Source organism: Protopterus annectens, chromosome 5.part0, assembly GCF_019279795.1.
Source record: "Protopterus annectens isolate FY-2018-M chromosome 5.part0, PAN1.0, whole genome shotgun sequence".
Classification (NCBI taxonomy): domain Eukaryota; kingdom Metazoa; phylum Chordata; order Ceratodontiformes; family Protopteridae; genus Protopterus; species Protopterus annectens.
The window spans coordinates 163,235,143-163,260,718 of NC_056735.1; the positions used below are offsets into that span (position 1 = coordinate 163,235,143).

Sequence of the window (25,576 nt, forward strand, 5' to 3'; positions counted from 1 at the left end):
TCCAAGTTTATTATGTCAGGTGGTTTAACCTTGAGGCAGGCATGTATGTAAACAATGTTGCAGCTGTGTTTTTCATTATCTGGGACTATATTAGTTCACCAAAATTTTATTTCGGTGAACACCTATTTATCTACCCCTATTCAGCAAAAATTGTGTCAGCGATTCGCTGAATTTAAAAAGGTCAAAGACATACCTAGCCAACTACAGAACTTTGCTCTTTTCTCCACTGTAGTGTGATCTTGGAGTTGGTATACATATTTTGGGGGGATGTGGGGGGTGAAGCCCCCCACTTGGGTGGGTTCAATTCACTTAGATGTTGGTTTGTTGTGCTGTGGGCAGGTATTTCCTTGGCTTTGGTAAATTCAGTGAATTGCTAAAGCGATTTTCGTTGAATAGGGGGTCGATGAATAGGTATTCGCCAAAATAAAATTTTGGCAAACTAATATAGACTCCATTAGTTTACTAGTTGCCATAGTAACCTTTGCCTAAATGGAGTAGAAAAAAAACACTAAAATGGCTGTTTATACTCACTGATATGTTACACAAACCAATGCCAACACTTATTTAGCATACATTCTTTTATAATGCATTTTTTATCTGTGTAATTGCCAGTCTTTTGTGTATGTATGTATATATATATATATATATATATATATATATATATATATAAAATATATAATATATATATTAATATATATATATATATATATATATATATATATATATATATATCTAAAGATTTATTTAAAAAAATTATTGCAAAAGTCAATATCAGACTCAGCTAGGCATGATACTTCTAAAATATGGCAGCCTGGAAACTGTCCTAAATTAAAAACCATGAAAACGCTTCCCAATAAATTAAATGCAATGAAGTTAATTTACAAATATACAAGCAGACGTACACATGACACCTTAAAAAGATACTCATTCTTAAGCAATCTTAGATCACGATCTTATGCCATAACGTAATTCACAAATGTAACACAATCAGTTTCATTTACTACAACAATAATACAGGGTAGTATTACGTGTGCGCAAAAAATAAATAAATAAAAAAAATAAAACTTCTACAGTCTTGGAATGATTACAACTGCTACAAATTGCAGATCCACTCACTTGGCCAAGAAAACATTTTTCCCTTCCAGAAAAAAAACATTATCTGAGCCGTCTATGATCCAAATGACCAATTATAAAGTGAATTACCTTTATAAAAATTTTGAAATACTTGCTAACATTATGTTTACAATACCTTCTATGACAGATTTAATATGGATGGCTGAAGATTTTCTCTAGCAAGACTGAGCCACCCTGATTTTAAACATGTATGTTAATTACTTGCTAATTTTAAATAAAGCATGTCATCAGGGATCTCTTTTTTTCAGTTAGCATATATAGCTGCTATATGTATACAAAGTGAACCAGAGGGGAAAAAGTTGGTAAAAAATGCAGTAAATAAGAAGTTTGGCATGGCATAAAATCTATACACATCTGTAAAACAACAGTGTAACAAAATTAAATAGATAAAATTAGAAAAGGCAGCAATTTAAAAATCATCCCGCACAAAACCTTTTAGAACATTTTAAATAAATTAACATTATACATCATATTTTATTGAAAAATATCCCTGGCACTCAACTTACTGAGCAGTGAGTTGAGGAGGACAAAAGACCATGCCTTCAAAAGATGATTTTTTAACCCCCTAGAATGCATTATACACTATGTTACAATTCTGTATGCAGTGTATGACAAAATATACATTTCAAAATGCTAAACATGCCCAAAACATTAGGCAGACTAGAAGACGTTTTTCAACTGTATAAAATTCCTTAGGAGGAAGATGGTCTATTTTAGTAAATGTCAGGTAAAATGGCACCAATATACAAATGGCTTTTTCATGAATGGTTCAAGACTGTTTTCTTAAAGGGGACCAAAAATATGCTAATTTTTATATAACCATAATGATATACCTGCATTATACATGGATAATTTGTGGCACACAGAAAAGATACTGCTTAAGAACTCAGTTTGGGAATGGCCTTGGGGAAGCTGTTAAGAGCCAGCTGGGGGGGGGGGGGGGTGGTCAAAAAACAGCTCTGTTTTCCCAGGAGGAAAAGCAGGGATGGGGTGGCAGTGATAATGTCAGCTAGCAGAGGCTGGGTAAAAGACAGTGCACTGTAACTGCACATTTACAAAAATGTATGCCCCAACTCATTAGCAGGGAGAATGCTCGTATCCCAGCATGGTGCCACTGTGTAATAGCTAGGGGGAGGGGGACTAAAAAAAAAAAAAAAAACTCCTTCCTGGGCCAGGGTGACAGCCCACTCTGAGGGAGCTTCTATTCAAAGACAGCACTGACGGCAACTGCCAAGGACCTGATCTCACTGTCTTGAGAGACTGGTGTCTGAAGTCTCTTTTACCCTCGCCGAGGCATGATGCTAGAAGAGAAGTCACAAGTGACAGGTTGGCTTGCATTGACACCTGGGAAGGAAGAAGTTTCCTTTAGCAGATGGCTAGACAGCAGACCAGAAGATAAGACAAGTGGGTCTACAGGTCTGTGGGCCTCCAATAACAATACACAGAAAGTTGCAGATACATGCTGCCAACCAGTCTTGGCCATGCAGTAGCAGCTACAAGCGGTAAAACATCATGTCTTATGTTTTATTAGCCTTTATGAAGATACAGTTAAATACAGACAAGGAATACTATGTTCTCTATGAACAGCATTGTAATCAACTACAAATACTTGCATTAAGTCTCAACTCTTTTTAGAGTTGTCAATAGATTTCAAACCACTGATTTCACAAATTTTTCCTTAAAAACAGATGCTGTTATCGACTTTGCCCATCAAACAAGTCCAGGGTACAGATACTTATAACTTTCCTATCTCTTTCAATGTTAATAGTACAACAGTGGCAAACAGATCTGCTCATATGCCTTGAAGCCTGGACTGATGTGCAAGTTTTGTATACAGCAAAAGCAGCAGTGCACAGCACTGCCACCTGTGAGACCAAGGTTCACATGTAGTCCCCAAAGGAGGAGTCAATCAGTGCACTATACAGGCGATACACCTGGCTCATAGAAATGGAATGACTCAGGATCTGTGGCACTCCCCCCTCCCCCACAAGCCAACCAAGAAATGGAAATAAAACTTTGCTTAAGACATGTGCACAGAAATGGACAAGTGCTGTGCCCATTGGTGACACCATCATGCTAAGGACAATGGTACACCGATATAACCACAAAATGACTGACACCGGTATCTGAGCTTAACAAAGGAACAATCCATTAAATGGAATAGTTCTTCCAGGAACCCACTTGCTCTTGTCATCAGATGAAGTGCACTCTCTTGGAGACGTCTGCTACTAATGGAGAATAATGAATGTGATGGTTAGCAGGAGTTGGTGACATTTTCTACTCCATTGGACCCAAGTGCTAAGAAAGTGACATTACAAATAAAGTCAATCACAATGTTATCTGGTAATTACAGTAGATTTCACAGGAGGTAGTGCTCAAACACACACAAAATCTTATCTCCAAGACGATTAGATTAAAAGCAGATGCAGTCCATCACACATACTGTGAAAAAAGAGGACAAAAGTTCCTGTAAGAAAAGTCCCAAAAATATTTCCTTCATCCTCTCAGTTATTTCTTGGTTTAATCAGGAGCCTTTTTAATGTGTATCTGAAAGGGAAAAAAAACAATTATCAGTAAACTAAGATACTATTGTTTGCTTCATGTTCATTGCATTTTTTTACACTATGTATGTGGCATTAGTGACCGCCAGGGTGAAACACTGTTACATGAAACAACGGATCATGCTACATTTTGAATATTTAATAGTAATACCCGAACTTAATATCACTGACAGCAACTACAGCGTTTCAGCATCACTGGTCATTAACAGTTTTATCAAAATCGGCCAGTGTTCATTTGGAGTTTTATAACCAATAAAACAAAGTTCTGAATTTACATAACAATACAGCTGGATGAACCCAGGAAGTCCACCCTCATTAACAGCAGGACTAATGCCATCAGGTGTTAGTAGAGCTCATCTCCTGTAACTTTTCTAGTCTATAAAATTCCTCGCCTTTAGCCATAATGCATCACCTGAGGTCTTCCTCTCTAGAGCTACGGTATGCTGCAGAAAGTGGGCATAATTAAAGGTAAGTCTCTAGACCAAGTCAGCAAAGAAGAGGGACAGGAAGGGTGGGTGGGTGGTGAGGGAGAGAAAGAAGGTTACGTTAATAAGGGTGCACGAACTCATCAAGCTCCAGCATTATGGCAAGTGCACAACATGCCAACATGATTCATCCCTGACAAGCACAAGAGTAAGCTAATCTTTCTGGATAATCAATGTCAAGGGGACATACTTCTGATTACTGTGGCCCTGAGAGAAGACCTAGAAAGTACAGTTTTGTACCTACCATAAATGTAGATGTCCGATAGACATGCAACTGCAGTCATAACATGTGGGTTGTCCTGCCTCAGGCAGCCCTTGGTCGGCCGGATTCCAAAGTCTGGGTCCGACGTCGGCTGATGTCGCATTTCTCTCCGACGTCAGAGCGGCTGGAGTACATAAGCATCAGCCGACGCCATTTTCTTCAGTGTTTCTTGCCCCAGATGCCAGGTGCCCTCCAAGGAAGGCTGTAATCAAATTGGAAGACAAAAACAGGATTCCAAACAAATAAATGAGTAATAAAACAAATACACCATAACAGATATCCCCAGCTAAGAGTAACAGGGATAGGAGTGGACCCTAGGCATAGAGGGGTATGGAGGGAGGGAAAATCCGACTGCAGTTGCATGTCTATCGGACATCTACATTTATGGTAGGTACAAAACTGTACTATGTCCTTCAAGAATGCAACTGCAGTCATAACATGTGGGTAGAATACCATAGCTTAGCTGGGGGAGGAGGTATGCTCTAGGAAAGAGATAGTGTGGCAATCAAACCCTGCAGGACTGCCGAAGCAAAGCCTGCTCTGGATCTGGAGAATAGAGGGAGATTGTAGTGTTTGGAGAATGTATGCACGGAGCTCCATGTAGCAGCTTCTAGAATGTCCTTGGTAGGCACCCCTCTTAAGAATGCTGTAGAGGTGGCTGTAGCTCTGGTGGAATGTGGTCTGACATTAGCCGGAACAGTCTTTCCATGAAAGGAATAACATAATCTGATGCAATGTCCAATCCATTTAGAAATAGTCTGTTTTGAAATTGCTTTTCCTTGGACTGCCGGGGCGTAAGCTACAAAAAGTTGTTCAGACTTCCTACTGGCCTTTGTTCTGTCCAGGTAGTATCGAAGTTGTCTGTGAATGTCCAAGGTATGCAACAGTCTTTCCCCTTATTCTCAGGATTGGGGAAGAAAGCAGGCAGATGAATGGCTTGATTTAAAGAAACCCTAGAAACCACCTTTGGCATAAAAGTAGGGTTGGTCCTTAATGAAACCCTGTCTCTATGAAAAATGATAAAGGGTGGTATTGCCATTAGGGCCTATAGCTCCGAAACCCTTCTTGCTGAGGTAATTGCCAACAGGAAAGCTGTCTTCCATGAGAGAAATTGCAAGTCAACTGAAGCTGCTGGCTCAAATGGAGGTAGAGTCAGTTTTTCTAAGACAAAATTGAGGTCCCAGGCTGGCACTGGGGCCTTTCTTGGCGGCTTAATGTTCTTGATTCCCCTGAGGAATTGCCTTAGTAAGGGGTGAGAAAAAACAGGAGGATCAGTGTTGTATCTAGCTGAAATAGCAGATGCATGTATCTTTATGGAAGAATATGAGAGGCCGTTCTTTAACATATCTGCCAAATATTCCAAGATGAGTGGGATGTTCAACAATGATGCATCATGTCTCTTGCTGGTATTCCAATTGCTGAATCTTTTCCACTTTGCTAAGTAAACCTTTCTGGTGGATGGTCTTCGAGCCTCTGTTAGTATCCGCTGAACTTCCTTGGAGAGAGATAAGCTGAAGTTATTTATGGGATCTCCCAGGCTGTTAGCTGCAGTGTCAGAAGATTTGGATGCAGTGTTTCGAAATTGTGTTGAGTCAAAAGTAGAGGCCACTGGGGGAGGGCCCACCTCCTGGTGTGGCATATGCTCCGTAGTAGTGGGTACCAGTGTTGTCTTGGCCAGTCCGGAGCTATTATGATTCCCTTGGGCTTCTCTGCTTTGATCCTTAGTAATACTGAGGTCATCAGTGGCAGAGGTGGGAATGCATAGATTGCTAGGGAGTCCCAGTTGAATGAGAGGGCATCTGTTTTCCAAGCTTTTGGATGGTATGTCCTTGTGCAAAATTTTGGTAGAAGATGGTTGAGGTGAGAGGCAAATAGGTCCACTTCTGGCTTGCCCCATGTCGAAGTGAGTTGTCTGAAGGCCTTCAGATGTAACCTCCACTCGTGTGGATCTGTGAAATTCCTGCTTAGGCTGTCCGCCAACACATCGTCTTTTCCTGGAACAAACTGGGATTGTAACTGGATGTTTAGGCTCAGTGATTTCTCCCAAAGCTGCATTGTCAGTCTGCAAAGGGGGTAAGAGTGGGTGCCCCCCTGCTTGTTTATGTACCACATCACAGTGGTGTTGTCTGTCCGTATCATTAAATGGCCTTGCTGGAGTTGGTGTTGAAAAGCCTCGATGGCATGCATTACTGCCAGCATTTCCTTTTGGTTTATATGCAGATGTGTTTCCTTTGGAGACCATTGTCCTTGTATAAACCTGCCTTCCATGTGCGCCCCCCATCCGAGGTCTGAGGCGTCTGTAGTCATGGTCTGTGTTATCTCTGTTTTTTTGAATGACATACCTGTGTTTGCCTGGCTCACCGAGGCCCACCATAGGAATTCCTTTTGTAGGCATGGAATGAGTGGTATGATAGTCTCCAAGTTGTTGCTGTGTTGAGACCAAATGCTTTTTAGGTACCATTGAAGCTTTCTCATGTGTAGTCTTGCTAATGGAACCAGGAGAATGCAGGATGCCATGTAACCCAGGGCCTGTAGGAATCTCCTTGCAGTCATCTGGGTGAGTTTTGCTAAACCTTTGAAGTAATGAGTTAACTTCTCTTGCTTGTCTTCTGTCAGGTAAGCCATCTGAGAGGCTGTGTCTAGTTTGTCTCCTAAGAAGATTATTTGCTGGGATGGCTGCAGTCTTGACTTTTGGAAGTTGACTGTGTATCCCAGAGCTTGAAGTAATCGTATGACATAATCCAGGTTTTTTGTCAACATCAATTTGTCGTCCGCTTGTATGAGGCAGTCGTCCAGGTACAGGTAAATTTGTATACCCTGGAGCCTGCAATGAGCAATTACTGAAGCCAGGCATTTTGTAAATACTCTGGGCGCAGTAGATAAGCCAAATGGCAATGCTGAGAATTGATAATGCTCTGGCCCTGCAAGAAATCTGAGGTATCTTCTGCAGCTGTGTCTGATAGGGACATGCAGGTATGCCTCCTTGAGGTCCAGAGTAATCAGCCACGACCCCTTGCCCAGCATGGGAAGGATTTGCTGTAGAGTCAGCATTTTGAACTTTGGTACTATGAGAAAGGTGTTTAATGCGGACAATTCCAGTATTGGTCTCCATTGAGATTCTTTTCTTGGAACAAGGAACAGTCTTGAGTAAAACCCCTGGTCTTGTTCTTGTTGTGGAACTCTTTCTATTGCTTTCATTCGAGTCAGCAGAGTGATTTGCTTGATAGCCTCTGCCCTCTGATTTTGTGGTAGGTTTGGCATGCCTTGTTTTCTTGGTAAGGTATGAAAATGAAACCTGTACCCTCGGTCTATAATGTCCAAAATCCATTTGTCCTTTGTCAGTCTGTGCCATTTTTCTGCAAACAGAGATAATTTCCCGCCCAAGGGAGCTTCTAGTTGTTCCCTGGTAGGCGGTAGTAGAGGAAAGTCATTGAGATTGTGGTTGTGGGGCAGGTGAAACCCCTGCGTCACTTCTTTGGTTTCCTGGCTGCCATTGTCGTCCCCTGTAAGGGCCTCTGTATTGGCCTCTTCCTCGGCCACGTCTGTTCTTACCCCTTTGAAACTTTTCTGGATTAGGAAAGGACCAGTTTTTTGAAGGCCAATTCCTACTGAATCTGGGGGGTTGAACCTGGAGGAAATCTTTCACAGTCTGAACTGATTTTGCTTTTCTTCGATGGTCTTTAACACATCCTTAGCATTTGCACCAAAAAGCTTGTTCTTTTCCAAAGGTGCATCCAGAAGTTTTGCTTTTACATGATCTGGTAGAGGTTGATCTTTTAACCAAGCATGTCTATGAATGACTGCCCCTGTCATAGCTGCCCTACATGAAGCTTCCAGTGCATCATATCCACACTGCAGGAAGTGATTGCTTACTTGCTGAGTGTTATGTACAGCTTCCTGCAAAGTCTTCCTGTCTAAAGGATCAGGAGTGGCTAATGTTTGTTCTAAATCTTCTAACAGATAATCCTGATATTGTAACATATGAAAAAGGCAATTTAAAGCTCTCATAGATAAGGTAGTGGATGTGTAAACCTTTTGCCCCATCTCTCTAATGACCTAGCTTCCCTGTTGGAGGGCAAAGGATTTTTGAGGTGGAGGCTGAAACTCCTTTAGGCCCCTGTGAAATAGTTTCCAAATCAGCAGAATGGGCCCTGAATAAATGGGAATGAGTTTCTGGGACCCTGTAATACCTGTCTGGCTTGGCTGGAGCAGGAGGAAGAGAATCAGGGGTAGCACTAGAGTCAGAATACAAATCATCCAGAACATCAAGTACAGGAGGAATAGCTAAGGGCCTGTGCTGAGGCTTCTTAAGGAAAGTCCTAAGGCGTTTCCTAGAATCAGAATATTCCTGACCTTGCCACTTGAAATGTTCCCTCATGGTGTGCAGAACTTCCCCAAAAGAAATATCCTCAGGAGGGAGGCCGAGGGATGGAATCTTCTGCATCCGAGTCCTCATAGGTCTGGAAGAGCTCTTCCTGGCTATCTGAGTGGACAGAGCCCTCAGAATCTTCATCTGAAGGAGTAGGATCAGAGGGTTCAACCTGGGGCCTTTTATCAGGAGGAGGCTGGGATCCTCTCTCAGGATGGGCCTGTGAACCTCTAATCATGGAAATCAAATCAGCAGCCATGGACATAATTTGTGTCTCTGGAGTCAGCTGAGGTAAGGATTTAGAAGTAATATGCTTTGTTTTGCTGGCTGCCTTAGCCCTAGTGTAGGCCTTAATAGACATGGCCATAGGGGACCTGGCAGCTCCACGTGCAGGAGTGACCTTGTCTACAGCAATGGTCTCGGGCATTTCCTCGGTTTCGGTATCCGGAGGAAAATCTATAACTGGCGTCGGAGTAATGTCTGGAATCAGAGTCGTCGGTAATGCGGTGTCTTCGGTTCGGAGCGGTGGAGAGACCGTCTCAGAGGGAACCGGAGCACTCGCGCTAGGTTTTGGCGTGGAGTCGGTGGTAGACGCGGGCCGAGGATGTCGGTCCCGGTCTTTTCGCTTTTTGGGAGTTTGCGATGTCGGAAGATCCGACGGCATGGTGTAAGCAAAATTATCGCCAAAATAATCTTCAGCGAACTCCGCCCAGCGCCTGAGAGTGCGCTTGTTGAAGCGAGCACAGGCTACACAGGCCGAGATGTCGTGGTCTGGGCCCAGGCAAGGGAGGCAGTAAGAGTGGAAATCCTTATGAGGTATTTGTTTACCACAAGAAAGACAATTGTTAACTTTTTCAGTAATTTCTGACATCGGCTGAGGCAAGAAAAGGTCCCCAATGGGGTACTTAGCTTTTTTGATGACTTTGGTATCGTAGAATACAGGAGCTGACCGACCGGCACTTGTGAACTTCTTCTGCTTCGGGCACCGCGCGGCAAGAAAGACTGAAGAAAATGGCGTCGGCTGATGCTTATGTACTCCAGCCGCTCTGACGTCGGAGAGAAATGCGACATCAGCCGACGGCGGACCCAGACTTTGGAATCTGGCCGACCGAGGGCTGCCTGAGGCAGGACAACCCACATGTTATGACTGCAGTTGCATTCTTGAAGGACATCTGGATGGCACATTCAATTTCTTGTGTCTTGAAATGAAAGTCAGTGTAGATTATGTGGTCACTGAAATTCATGTGGCTGCTGCACAAGTATCATTCAGTGCGTGGTCAGAATCCATAACATACAGGAATAAAGCCCTGACCATGGTGTAGATGACCCATCCTCACGTACTGGCTTGGGTGTTGAAACAGCTGGTTGGGGAAAGCGAGTGAGAGCAGCTGGCCTTGCCAATCCCAGAAAGGGAGGTTTCAGTCAGTCAGTCAGTCACCATTATACAAAGTACATGCTTGCATGGCACTGAAAAGACCAGGACCAAGGATGGGGGTTTGGCAATCCAAAGCCAGTGAAACTAGCCCTCATTATCATGTGGGTGAAAGCATGTATATATATCAAGAGGGTGAACGCTATTCCACTGCAAAGTGGGTGTTCATAGCCACTAAGGGTAGAGTTAGGGCCTTAACACAATCACCTTCATTGCCGAGATGCCAGTGAAGGCATAGATTATCTGCATGTGTAAGGAGTGATGGCCCCTCAGGCTATCTCCCATATCTGTGCTGGGGTTACCCACTACAGGGTAATGGATGGGTTCAGGATCAACAGGAGGGAGCTTAAGGATTAGCAGACATGCAGGGAAAAAGCATACAGAAAAATATACCAGCAATGCAACTTTTTGCAAAAGTGTGTGTGACAGCCATTGCTCTTGTAAAATATGTCTTAGGAAAACAGGGTGATGGCTTGCTGCATTTAACAAAGCAAAGGTTAATACAATTAGTAAGCCACTTAACTAGGGGCACCCTACATACTTTATCTTCCAAGTTTCTTTTTTGAAAAATATACAAATAATGGAGAAGCATTTGTACCTTATTTGGTTCTACCCATGTAGAATGAGTTGTATATGTACATCAGTAGAATACAATTATTACCTTTAAAGCAGCTGTTAGACTGAGTAGCTACAATAGGCTATAAGGAATGACTGGTATCCATGGTTACTCTATCATGAAAAACTAAGTGAGAATGATATACTGATAGGCCTTACAACTCTGATATTTTTATTTATTTTTATTATTTATTTATTTATTTATTTAAATTTGTTGACCGGGAGTGTCCGACTGGACGTGGGTCCATTTTCAGCGGTGGCCCGGGGAGAAAAGCTCCACAGCCAAATAAACAGACAGTAGTTACATTGGATTACATAGCGATTAACAATTTAACATAGAAATTACTTACAACATATTTACAGATGAAGAACATAGTACATCAGTAGACAACTAGAATCTTTATCTGTGAAGTACATAACAGGCTTTAACAAATGTAACAATGAGAAGTTCCTGCTGTATAATAAGTACTAGGCTTATGAGCATCTGAGCTTGCTATCATCAAGGTAGTTAGTGGAGGTGAAAGAAAGGTAGTAGCTGGATGGGGTGGATGATATTAGAGTGGGAGTTGCAAGGGCATAGCCAGCATGTTTTTAGGTGCGCTTTTAATAAAGTTTTGAAGTTGGTGCATGATGGTACGGAGGTAATTGTGGGTGGGAGTGAGTTCCATAATTTGGCTATGGCGCAAGAGAATAGTGCTTCACGAGCAGAGTTATTGGCTTTAGTGATCTGCAAGTGATTTTTGTTGCTGGATCTTAGTGGTCTGGTGGTGCGATAGGGTTGGAGTAGATTCTGGAGGGATGGGACATTTAGTGGATGGTTTACTAGTTTGTGGGCGAGTGAGAGTTGATACCACTGAAGGAGGTGAGGGAGTTCAAGCCAGCCCAGTTCAGCAAGTGAGAGACAGTGGTGACTACGGTAGGATGCCCTGTGGCGAATTTGTGATTTTGTTGTAGCAGGTCTCTAGCTTGTTTAGATCACATTGTCTTAGGTTGGTATATACTGAGAGGCATAAAGTAGGGTGGAGATAAGGTGGGAATTTTCTATTGAAATCTTTGCTGCTTTGGTGAGAAATTGTTTATTTCTGTATAATGCTCCTAGTTTTTGTGGACTTTTTTATGGTCATGGATATGTGAATGTCAAATTTTAGTTTATTGTCTATTTCCACTCCTAGCAATTTGGTGTGTTCAGTTGGGTCTATAGTGGTGTTGTCTTTTGCTGTGATGTTAAAGTGAGAGTTGTTTTGAGTATGTTTGGTGGGTTGGAAGATGAGTAGTTTAGTTTTGTTTTGGTTGAGTATTAATTGGGCATCGGATAACCATGTTTCAACAGAGGAAAAGGCTTCCTGTGTGACTTTTTTCAGTTTGGGTAGGGACTGGGCTGAGCAGATGATGGTCGAGTCATCTGCGTATTGGATGAGTGTGCCATGTTTGGTGGCAGAGGCTAGATTATTGGTGTAAACAGAGAAAAGTAGGGGTCCAAGGATGGATCCTTGGGGAACCCCTATGGAGACAGGTAGTTGGGGAGATATGTCATTCTGCCATACAACGGATTGTTGGCGGTCAGTCAGGTAACTCTGAAACCAGTTGGTGACTGATTGTGAGAAGGATAGGTTATTGAGGACAGAGATAAGTTGTTTGTGTGGGACCATGTCAAATGCTTTAGATAGGTCTAGGAAAGTAGCAGAAGAGAGATAGCCACTGTTTTTATGCTGAAGGATAGTGTTAGTAAAGGAGAGTAAGGCAGTGGTGGTGCTATGGTTTGGTCGGAAACCATGCTGAGTAATGGAAAGGAGGTTGTTAGTAAGGAGGTAGTGTGAGACCTGAGAGTGTATGCATCTCTCTAGTATTTTGGAGAGTGGAGAGAGAATAGCTATGGGGCGGTAATTGGTTAGTTCTGCAAAGGGTCCGCCTTTGTGGAGGGGAATTATGTGAGACTTTCCACAATGTGGGAATGTAACTTTCTGACAGATCGGTTAATCAAGATGGATACTGGGTAGGCCAGAGCATCAGCTGCGATTTGTAGGTATTCACTTGGGAGGTTGTCTGCTGCTAATTTGGTGGGTTTAAGTTTAGTTAAGAGTTTTTTATGTTGCAGGTAGGTACAGGAGAAAAAGAGAAGGCAGTGGGGAGATTACTAGTTGAAGGTGTGGGTTGGAGGGGAGGGGGGTTGTGTTGTTTAGCTAGTGATAGTATGGTTTGGGTGAAGTGTGTGTTGAATGAGGTAGCAATATTTTCTGAGGAGTGAGGGATGTTAGGAGGAGGGGTACTGACTTTACCTGGGTGGAGGATGGAGTTTATGGATGACCAGAATTGTTTGGGGCTGTGTTGTGAAGAGTCTAGGGCAGACTGGTAGTATTGGAATTTGTCCCGTTTTATTAGCTTTTTGACTCTATTGCGTAGTTCTAGGAATTTCTGTCTAGCTGCGGGTACATATTCTTATGTGATGTCCACAAGAGGGGAAGAGAGAGAGAATTTTCCCAGATAAGAACTTCAATTCTACAGAAGATACCCACTCAAAATGGGGAGAAGGTGAGTTTCTCCAGCACACACATCACATCTCACAGATCACAAGGAGGAAGAGAATCTCTTACAAGTAGTCTTAGAAAAAAAAGATACTCCTCAAAAAGTATTTGCATATCTTCAAGGAAGCGAAAGGGGAAAGAATGTGAGCCTTGATGGGAGCTGAATATATCAGTTAATGAATCTTAAAATGAACAAGTACAGAGTCAGATATTTGTGAAAGGTATCCTAAAACTAAGTAAGCACTGTAAGGGGTCAAGACCTTTAGATAAAGCCCATACAGAAAAATAGGTCAATTTGTTTTTTATGTTTTCCTAGTATTTTTCTTCTGGGAAGATGTAATTATCTGCGCCATCCTGTCTGAACAGGCTAGAGTAATGGTCATCAGTGGGACAGACTCCAGAAGCATCAATACATCGTAATGGTCATCAGTGGGACAGACTCCAGAAGCATCAATACATCTTGGACTCATGATTACAAGCAGAGAGTGAGATGGGGCTTGCTGAAAGGATGGGACAGTTTTGTCCTGAAGAGCTAAACACACACAGGTTTCTGAGGCATGACCAAGGGAAACAAAACTTGTTGAGGCCAGTAATAATCCATAACAACAAATTTAAACGTGTGTTGTTTGGTTTTCTGGATGAATCTTGTAATCAGGGGAGATGAGGGGAGACTACAAAGGATTCCAGGGGGTCACTTCAAGATGAGCACATCCCTAACATGTTCCACTATTGCAGGGATGAGAGAACAGAAACTGCTGCATTTGGCATTGATTGGGAAGGAAAATCACACAGTGGTGTCCCACAGTGACAGGCCACTACTGTGCTACCAAAGGCTGACGTACCTCATCAGCAAGCAGCAGATGAGCATGTCCACTAGTGAGTTGGCTTCCGCAGATAAGCATCTCCACTAGCAAGTTGGCTTCTGCAGCGGATGAGCATGTCCACTAGCAAGTTGGTATCCACTTTAAAGTGGTCTGCTATCGAAAAGTGGTTAGTCGACACAGCCCATTCCCACACTCTCACTGCTTCTTGTCACACGGAATACGATTGGGTTTCCCCTCACTTGCTGATGTGCCAAACCACTGCCTATCAAACACTAGTGCAGCGTATCCTGGAGGGCCTGGAGTGACAGAAGAACTGCCCTTGTCTCCAGAATACAAGTGTAGCTTGAGCTCTACATGGGACTAGACACCTTGGGCACTTTGCTTTTGGCAATGCCCTCTCATCCTAGGGCAGAAGCATCAGTGTGACTGCCGTTAGTAGAGTGGGAAACTGAAATGGTTGTCTTATGGCCGACTGGGTAGATGCAACCATTACTGCAAGTGAGACTTACAGACTGGATAATCGCCTGTTTTGCTGGGACATTGGCTCTAATACCCATGACTCTGCAGTACTCTCAAGATAGAATTTGAGGTGTATCCATGGATCTTGACACTGCCATCAACCCAAGTGCTCTAAGGCACAGACAAGCTGTGAAAAGATGTGCTTGATCTCTAGAACCAAGTGCTCGAGAGGCAAGAATCTTACTGAGGACAGATTAGCATTCCAAAAAAACTGTGTCTGCACTGCAGCTTATGATTTTTAACAGTACAGATGACTCCAAATGAAACTTAGTGGTATTCAGTATAATACGTAAAGACTGAAACAAACTCAGCAAGGGCTCCCAAGTATAGATTACATGGTTCAGGGAAGAAGCAGACAAGAGCCAATTGTCAGCCTAATGTTTGTTGCAACTGCAGAGATGCAGCTAGTAAACATGCTGGGGATTGTGTTAAGAACAAATGTGCAAATCCTGAATTGATAGTGAAAGAGTCTTAACTAGAAACGTAGATGCATCCTGGACTTATTTGCTGTCTTTATTTGGATGTCCAAAAAGTACATCAAATCTCCTTCTGAGAAGTATAGAAGGATAGACTGAACTATGACCATTCAAAAGTCTTCCCTGGGGATAAAACTGCTGAAGATGACTAACTCTAAGACAGACGGAGGCCCTTCATTTTCTCTAGTATTAAAAGCAAACTTGAGTAATACCACAGTCCTTTCTGGTCTGTTGTGACCTCTTAGATGGCTCTTATTGCTAGAAGGTTTAAGACCTATGGTACTTTTCTAACAGAGTGGAATGTCAAGGCAAAGGTAAGAACTTAGGCTTTGGAGGTTGAGTGTTTGCAGAATGAGACTGTATGCCTCCTGATTATTACTGTCATTCACTTGTCCTACGTGACAGGACAGCCCCGCAGGAGGGTGAAATAACATATAGCTTTGGACTGACTCTAGAGTGAGACAGCCAGACAAGACCTCATGGATTCTGTTGATGGCCAGTGGAAGGAGAGTCGCAATCATCCTGCTACTGTCAGTTTCTCCTCTCTTTTGGAAGATGACTGTTCTGGAATTTGCCATGATAGTTCTGGTTTCTTTCAGATTTTTGAAATTATCAGTACTGACCATATCTGAAGCATGGCTGAAGTTGATTCCTGTGTGTCCTGGAAACTAGACACAGTTTGACAACACCAATAGCAGTGAAGCCTCTGAGATATTTTTTCATATTTTCCAGGTGAGATTTAATGTCATGTCCAAGAGGAGTGGAACCCCAAAAGGAAGAATTCAAGAAAATCACCTTACTATCACTGGTAAACTCTGTAATCCACAGCCAGGCATACCAACACATGGCCATATCAGTGCTTGTTGCTCAGGCTGAAACCTCAACAGAGGTGAAGCATGACCTCATGGTAAACATTAAAAAGACAAGACCAAAGGCTGTGTGGGACTGCAACTTTTGTTTCAAGGACCCATCTGGCAGCTGGCCCAGTACCTGGTGCATTTCATTCACTGGGTCTTGCTGAAACCGAATCCTAAGTGCTAAGTAGTTTAATACCTTTAAGGACAAAGCAGAGGACACAAAGAATTACTTCCCCAAAATGATCCACAACCACATTCCTTGTCAGAGGGCTGGGCTGTGAAACTCTACAGATTTAAGAGCTACTGTTGAATCAGGATTCAGAGTCACTGACCAACAGTTCCAATACTTTGTGGACTGGTGAATCCTGTCTTTGCTGGAACTACAGCATATGGGTTTTCCCACATCATACTAGTAGCTGCTTTCAAAATTTGCACCTGTGGGAGAACCACCCAAATAACTGTTGACAGGACTAAAAGGCCTCCCTCCAATGTCCTCTGCATGAAGGATGCTTGGTTTGTGGACCACCCCTTTTACTGCATCATTTCTCAGCTTTTCACAAATCTGGGCGGAATCTCATCTTCTCTGACATCAGGATTGGAAACTCAATTGATGAGTCTAATTACATCTTCTTGCAAGTGTACTTTTTACCAACACTTCGAAGTGATGGGTTCAAGAAAAGTGACGGCACACAGCAATGGCTTAAGGTCATGATGGACCACTGCGCGATTGTGTCCCATTTTCCTGCTGAACAATAAGAATAGCTATGGAATCAGAAAGAAGCTAATCTGAGAAGATAACAACCACAAAAACTCACTCGTTGAGACCCAAATAAGGGTATGAGTGCAGCAAAACAGAGTTCCAAATGAAATAGTTCCAATAAGGAAATAGTAAATGCGACAAAGCATTTGGAACTCTGTTTTGCTGCACTCATACCCTTATTTGGGTCTCAACGAGTGAGTTTTTGTGGTTGTTGTACTGAATTTGTCACTCGTACCATCCTGTATCAGTTTCCAGATCATAATCTGAGAAGATACCAAGATTTAAGAGTACAGTAAAGTCAGTTCACTGTTGAGGACACACTGTCGTTTTTGTTCTTTTAATCTTAAGATCTGCAAGACTTCTCTATCACCTAGTGAAGTCGCACACTTTTATTTAATCACTCGTTGAGGAAGCCTGCACTCCATAATTTTACAGTAGAATGACTTCCTCCATTGTCTATTTTTTGTGTTGTTAACTTGGACAGGAAGGTCTTGGTTTACTAGGCTCATGCTACAATTTAAATTTTTGGTCGTTGTTCCACTTGCCTTTGATATCCTCCCATACCCCAAAGAGCCTGTTCACGCCTCTTGTTCCCTTATTTATCAGGAGAGGGGTCCAACCGAATCCTGCTATAATACTGCAAGATGGTCCTTTTTCTCCACGGAGAGAATGACCTTGAGATCTACTTCCCTTAATATTGCCAGATTTCCTTCTCCTTTCCTTCACTGTTGTTCAGGGGTTGTGGTCAAATTCAACTGCAACTCTGCAGAGAGACCCTCACTCTATAGGGACAGAATGACCTCTTAGCCTACATTCCTTAAGACTTATCACTTCCCCCAAAAAAGAGATGTGATAAATAAGGGGAGGGAATTCAATGTATGGCTCTGGTTAAGGCGTTTTATTTTGGAATGCAGAGGAGGGGAATCCCTAACTGGTGTATCAAGCTTGACATCACAGGCATCACCCCCTAAGGTTCCCTCAGCCCTCACTGGAGTGACAGTCTGCCTGCAGTAAAAGAGACATGCCCTAGACTTCTCTAGGGTGTGCCTCAGTTTCCAGCAAAAATCCCAGTTATCTCTTGGGATGGGCAAGCTGGCATAAACTGCTCTTTCCCACCCCTCAGCCCATTTCTTCTACCAGCTAAGTCGCTAACTAAACTCAGATAGGCTGGGTTGAAACTAAGGCATTATCCCTCTATGCTATGAAGCTTGGGGAAAAGAAGTTTTTTAAAAAATAGTCACAATATTTTTACATCTAAGTCTGCCTTTACTAGTTTGTATACATTGTGTAAGCAGCTTTACCTGAGGCAATCCCTAAGTGGACTGGATCATATCACTACTGCCCTTTGGTCTGTAGGAAGATTCCACTGAACTGCCGATTTCTTGTCACATGATCTTAACAGCAAAACATTCTTTATTATACAGTCACTACTAAACATCACAAGTGAACATTTTACCATGTTGTCATCTTTCTTTTTATATTACTAAAATTTATTTTACTTCCTTTAATAACAGAAAATATTTTTTTTCTGGGGAAGAGTTTACTTCAGAGTAGGGTTGCAAAAATACTTCTATTCAACAGTGTGACCAAAGCGATCTGTTTTTATTTAGTTAGTTTTATAGCATTGGCATACAGACCACGTTCAGACATGGGGTAATTTACAGTCAGGCATGGGGGTAATGTCCAGTTACAAAACACCTGTTAAGTATGAAGCAGTTGAGCCTATGCTAGGTCCCATACCTTCTACTGGTAGGGTTAACCACAGCAGTGCATAAAACTTCAGAATCACATGCACAAATATAACATGACAGGTGCAGGGTGGGAAAAAAAATAGGCAGGCAAATCTCTCTTCTGCACTTTCGTTGTTGGCATAAGATTCCTTTGAAAAGTGGTCCATTTCCAGGTATCAGGGAAGGAGTGCCATTCTAATCAGGGTGCAGCAGCTTTCCACTGAACATTACATCAATCACTTTTGTTTCAGTCTTTCATATAAAATCACAGCAATGCTGATGATAATCTTCATATAAGGAAACATTTGCTGGTTAGCGCAGTCAGCTTTCTACATCACCAATTAAGTGTTAGATTCTACAGAGTGGGTAAGTGAAGGGTTAAAGATATGGGCAATGACCAAGTAATTTCCATGCACACTGATTTATTTACTGCGTTGTTCTGTTTTAGAGCTTAATAAGTCTGGATTAATATACATGTAGTACAGACACCAAAAAGTACAGTTGTGTACACCTACCATAAATGTAGATGTTCGAGTGTCTTCACTGTTGCAGTCATAACTGTAGGGTGCTCCTGCCGGCAGGCAGCCCGAGGTCGGCCAGAATCCCAAAATCTGGGTCCGGCGTCGGCTGTACAAGCTAGTACCCTGACGTCAGTACGCTCTGGTACATAGCCCTCAGCCGATGCCATCTTCTCCAGCCTTTCTTGCCCTAGATGTCAAAAGTCCCCAACAAAACAAAAATGAATCCAACAAGGAAACACAAATACACCACAAAAAAGGAAAAGGGAGAAAAAAGAGGGGATAGGAGGGAGGGAAACCCCGACTGCAACAGTGAAGACACTCGAACATCTACATTTATGGTAGGTGTACACAACTGTACTATGTTCTTCGTGTTTCACTGTTGCAGTCATAACTGCAGGGTGGAATCCCAAAGCAGTGTAAAAGGGGAGGAGGCTTTAGATAGAAGAAGGGGAGGCAAGAATACCCTGCAAGACAGCAGAGGCAAAGCCTGCCCTGGTCTTAGAAAACAGGGGGAGATTGTAGTGCTTGGAAAAAGTATGCACAGAACTCCAAGTGGCAGCTTCCAAGATATCCTTGGTAGGGACTCCTCTGAGGAAAGCTGTAGAAGTGGCAGCTGCTCTAGTAGAATGACTTCTAATGGTACCTGGAAACTGTTTCCCATGATGAGTGTAACAAAATCTGATTCCATAAGCAATCCATTTGGAAATAGTTTGTTTAGAAATAGGTTTTCCAAGAGAACTGGAGGCAAAAGAAACAAATAATTGATTAGACTTTCTGAACTCTTTAGTCTTGTCCAGGTAAAATCGTAACTGTCTGTGCACATCTAATGAATGCAAAATCCTTTCCCCTTTATTTTGAGGATTTGGAAAGAAAGTAGGAAGGTGAATTGTCTGATTTAAAGCCACTTTCGAAATCACCTTAGGCATGAAAGTAGGATTGGTCCTCAAGGATACTCTGTCCTGATGGAAAATAAGGTATGGTTCCACAGCCATGAGAGCTTGCAACTCTGAGACCCTTCTGGCAGAGGTCAATGCTAATAAAAGAACAGTCTTCCAAGATAAAAACTTAATATCTGAAGATGCAGCAGGCTCAAAAGGAGGCAAAGTAAGTTTTTCTAAAACATAATTAAGATCCCAGGCAGGGACAGGAGGGGTCCTGGGAGGCCGCAAATTTTTAGCCCCTCTCAAGAATTGCTTCACCAAAGGATGAGAAAAAACAGGAGGATCAGAACTGAAATGCGCAGAAACAGCAGAAGCATGAATCTTAATGGAAGAAAAGGAAAGTCCTTTAGATAAAAGTTCCGAAAGGTAAAGCAAAATAGAAGAGATCAGGTACCAGAGGATCCGAGCCTCGGTCCTGCATCCAAATACAAAACCTCTTCCATTTAGAGGCATAGGATTTCCTAGTGCTAGTCCGTCTAGCTTCCAAAAGAACATCCAAAACTTGTTTGGGAAGACTAGAGGAAATCAAATTCCTTTGAAGAGCCAAGCTGCCAGGCAAAGGGTCTTGAGGTTGGAATGTAGTAACTGACCCTGATGCTGGGACAAAAGCGAAGGGTTCAGAGGGAGAATCCAAGGAGGCCCCAAGAACAGGTGCTTTAAAGTTGGATACCAAAACTGTCGAGGCCAATTTGGAGCAATCAAGATGAGGAACTTGGGCTTGTCCTGTTTTATCTTCAGTAATACCCGAGGTAGTAGAGGAAGAGGAGGGAAGGCATATGCTGAAAGGCTTCTCCAGCTGAAGGACAGGGCATCCACTCTCCAAGCTGTTTTGTGGAAGGACCTGGTGCAAAAGCGTGGCAGCTGATGATTGAGATGGGATGCAAACAGATCTATCTGGGGACATCCCCAAACTGCGGTAATCCTGTTGAATAAGTTGGTGTCTAGCATCCATTCGTGAGGATCTGAAATGTTTCTGCTCAGGCTGTCTGCTAAGAGATTCTGTTTCTCTGGAATGAATTGAGCCTGGAGATGTAGATTCAAATTTAGAGCTGTGTCCCATAAAGCCATAGCTAGTCTGCAAAGGGGGTACGAATGAGAACCCCCCTGCTTGTTGATGTACCACATGACCGTGGTGTTGTCTGTGCGAATTAGCAGAGGCCCTGGTTGCAAAAGGTTCTTGAAGGCTAGAAGGGCATTTTGAACTGCCAACATTTCCTTCAGATTGATGTGCCAGTGAAGATGGTCCTTTGTCCAGGTTCCCTGCTGGCAATTGTCTAGAAAGTGTGCTCCCCAAGCATAATCCGAGGTGTCCGTGGTTAGGATTTGAGTAGGTTGAGGAAGACGAAAAGGCTTTCCTTCGTTTAAAGTGCATACCCTGGACCACCAGAGGAACTCCCTCTGAAGGCAGGGGATCAGAGGAATCAGAATATCCAGATCATGGTAATGTTGTGACCATACACTTTTCAGATACCATTGAAGCTTTCTCATGTGAAGCCTTGCGTTTGGAATCAACAGAATGCAGGAAGCCATGTAGCCCAGAGCCTGCAGGAATTTCCTTGCAGTGAGCTGAGATAGAGTTGCTAAGGTGCTGAAAGTAGAAGCCAGCTGAGTTTGTTTTTCTGGAGTGAGGAAGGCCCTTTGTAAGGTTGTATTTAAGAGGGCTCCCAAGAATACCATTTGTTGAGAAGGGATCAAATGTGACTTTGTGTTCACTGAGAATCCCAGTAGGAGGAGAAGACATTGAACAAAGTCCAGATGTTGAAGCAGAAGATCTTTGCTGTCTGCCTGAATAAGGCAGTCGTCCAAATAGGGGTAAATCTGGATCCCCTGAAGTCTGCAGTAAGCCACTACTGGTGCCAGGCACTTGGTAAAGACTCTGGGTGCAGTAGATAAACCAAAGGGCAGTACAGAGAATTGAAAGTGCCTCGAACCTGCCTTGAACCTGAGGAATTTCCTGCGTTCTTGCCTGATGGGAATATGTAAATAGGCTTCCTTTAAGTCCAATGTCACCATCCAGGCGTCCTGAGAGAGCATTGGAATTAGTTGCTGCAGAGTAAGCATCTTGAATTTTGGAATTTCCAAAAAGGTGTTTTACACAGAAAGGTCCAGAATAGGTCTCCATGAGAACCAGAAACAGTCTTGAATAAAAACCTTTTCCCATCTTCGAGAGTGAAACAGGCTCTATGGCTCTCATGGCCAGAAGAGCATCCACTTGAGTTAAGGCCTCTGACCATTGATGTTTTGGCAGATCTGGCCAACCGTGAGCCCTTGGCAAAGTGTGAAAGTGGAATTTGTAACCTTTTAAAATCACATCCAATACCCATCTGTCCTGGGTAATATGAGTCCAATTTCTGTAAAAAAGAGACAGTTTTCCTCCGAGAGGGGCATCCAGGTGAAGGGGTCCTGTAGCCCAACCGAGAGAGTCATTGAGTTTGCTTTCTTTGAGATTGGGATCTGTCTTCTCCCCTTCTAGGTGAAGAAGCAGTCCATTGTCTAGATCTGTAAGAGGCCTGACCTTGACCATGACCTCTGGAGCGCCTATATCTTCCCCTTTGAGGCCTGTCAGACGTGGGAAAGGACCAATTGTTAGAGGGCCAATTCCTGGAAAATCTAGGAGGCTGAACTTGCAAGAAATCTTTTACAGTCTGCATAGACTTTGCCTTTTCTTCCATCTTTTTAATAACTTCCTCAGCCTTGGATCCAAAAAGAACATCATGTTGAACAGGGGCATCTAATAACTTAGCCTTAACCTGTTCAGGTAAACTTTGTTCACGAAGCCAGGCATGTCTCCTGATAACAGTACCAGAGGCTGCAGCCCTGCAAGAAGCATCCAAAGCATCAAAACCACAATGTAAACTATGCTTGTTCATTTGTTCAGTAGCACGCAAGACATCCTGAAGTTCCTTATCCTCTGCACAAGCAGGAAGGGAAGCAAGCTTTTGCTTTAAAACAGACAAAAGAAATTGCTGATACTTAAACATATGAAACTGGCAATTTAAAGCCCTTACAGACAGGGTAGCAGAAGTATATACCTTTTTCCCCACCTGTCTAAAGCACGAGAATCCTTCTCAGAGGGAATAGGATTTTTAGAAGTAGCAACCTTAGCAGCCTTAGAGCCCTGAGAAATAGTTTCAGGATCCCATGAAGGGTTTTTAAATAAAAATAAATGAGAGTCAGGAACCCTATAAAATCTATCAGGCTTAGAAGGAGCAGGAGGCATGGAATCAGGATTCAAATTAGCCTCAGAAAAAGCATCATCTACAATGTCCAAAACAGGAGGGATAGCTAAAGGCCTATGCTGAGGAAGAAGAAGAAATTCCCTAAGCCTCTTCTTGGAAGCAGAATACTCCTGTCCTTCCCAATGAAAATGTTCCCTCATCTCATGCAAGGTTTCCCCAAAGAGAAATCCTCAGGCGGAGGCCGAGGTAAAGAGTCCTCAGCATCCGAATCCTCATAAGGAGGAAAGGAATAGTCCTGATCTGAGGAAGAAACAGAAGATACAGAAGCCTGGTCAGAGGAATCCAGAGTAACATCCTGTCGAGGCCTTTTCTCAGGAGGGGGGTGAGAACCCCTAATCATTGTAAGCAAATCTTCAGCCATCTTTAATAATTGCTTTTGTGTCTTGGGAGTGGATTCAGAAGCAGCTTGAGCAGGAACTTTAGACTTAACAGGAGTCTTTGTCTTTGCCTTTGCCTTTGAAATAGTGATGTGAGTAGGCCTGAAAACCCCTCAGAAGCCGGTACCTGCACAGCGGTTCCGGACCCATCTGAAGGAGCGACATCCGAAGGTCCTGCAGCAGTTAAAATAGTGGGCCTTGATGGCTCCCCATGGGAGTCCGTATCGGCCATCGGTTCAGAAGTGGCGGACGACAGGGGCTGCAAAAGCGCCTCACTGGCGACAGCCGAACCGGACGCTGGCTCCAGCTGCAACGAGTCCTGTTTGGACCTCGGAGGCCTGTCTTTGTCTTTGCGCTTCTTTTGAACTCCGGTAGTGTCCGACGACATTCTGTAATTGAAGCGTCTGCCAAAATAATTTAAAGCCCAATCGTACCTGCGCTTGATAGTACGAGAGTTGAACCTGGCACAGAACCGACAACAAGAAACGTCGTGGTCAGGGCCTAAGCAAGGTAGACAGTAAGAGTGGAAATCTTTACGAGGTATTTGTTTCCCACACGCTATACAATTATTAACTTTTTCTGACATCGGAGGAACAAGAAAAAGATTCCCCAACGGGGTACTTAGCTTTGAGAAGAGAAGTAAGAACTTCGGACCGACAACAACAAAATACGCTGTTCGAAAATCGCCAACCAATGACTTGCGAGCTGCTTTCCACCGCACGGCAAGAAAGACTGGGGAAGATGGCGTCGGCTGAGGGCTATGTACCAAAGCGTACTGACGTCAGGGTACTAGCTTGTACAGCTGACGCCGGACCCAGACTTTGGGATTCTGGCCGACCTCGGGCTGCCTGCTGGCAGGAGCACCCTACAGTTATGACTGCAACAGTGAAACACGAAGAACATCAGTCTAGTCATTTAAACCAGTGGCACATTTGTTCAAATGCAGTGAGTGAAAAGCTGTATATCGACAAGACAAGGACCGGTTATAGAATCACAGCTGAAATGTACAGGTAGGGTGGGAATAACCAAATTAGGAAAGGGATTACTCTCTGATGATTTACAAAAGATAAAACTAGGTATTACCATTGGACACTCACCAATGTTCATATTTTACTCATGTTGCCTTATTATTCAAAGCAAACTAAGGTTTAGTGTGTCTAGAGCAGTATAACAGGAATATGAGGGGGCAGAGATACACAGCAACATGCAACTCTATTCAGTGCCACATGAGAGTTAAGTGATACAGGGACAAAGCTAGGATATGGGGCATACAGGATGAAAGAAAACAAATGGGGAATTATAGCTGCTCCAAACTACCACACAGACGACTTCAAACACAAATAATGGAAAAATAAGAAAACCATTGCCCGTGGTAAAGAAAAACAAAAGCTTTCTCCTGATAAAATATTAAGGCATCATCAGTCAGTGAAAACATCTTTAAGCTCGGCTCCAACTCGGCCGACTTTTCTAGCTCTAAGTCTTTCATTGGCTGGGCTAAGCAGGTATCCCATGGTGCACTGCTCCATATCCCTAGATCTAGTTTGCTGCGAAAAACTCATTTGTACCCCATGCATACACCACATCCAGGTAAAAGAATAAGCCAAGTAAGGGAACTCTGCAGATGGACAACCTAACCTCCAAATCCTCCAGGAAGGGGGAAGTAAGAACGTGAGGCGAGATGGACTATATACATCGAACGTTATGGTGAGCACATAACTTCTTGATGTTATGTAGTCCTATCTCGCCTACATTCTTACCCGTGGGACAGCGTCCCTAGCACCTACATCCTGGGTGGCTCATAGGAAAATACTCCTGAGAACTGTGCAGCCAAAGGACGACCTGCCCCTAGAAACCACGTCCAATTTGTAATGAGAAAGAAATGTGTGAGGAGAAGCCAAAGTAGCTGCAGCACATACATCATCCATTGACAATCTGGCCTGATAGGCTGTAGA

General features: G+C 43.1%; 1 protein-coding gene across 1 annotated transcript in view; it reads right to left on the reverse strand.

The window, feature by feature from the left end:
• Positions 1-1,588: 1,588 nt before the first annotated feature.
• The window catches only part of MGAT4A (alpha-1,3-mannosyl-glycoprotein 4-beta-N-acetylglucosaminyltransferase A), a 2,332,896-nt gene continuing 2,308,908 nt past the window's right edge, over positions 1,589-25,576 (reverse strand). The window contains exon 16 of the mRNA XM_044072194.1: positions 1,589-3,681. Within this exon, the coding sequence (XP_043928129.1) occupies positions 3,655-3,681 (27 nt within the window). The 3' untranslated portion in view covers positions 1,589-3,654. The remainder of the gene's footprint in view (positions 3,682-25,576) is intronic.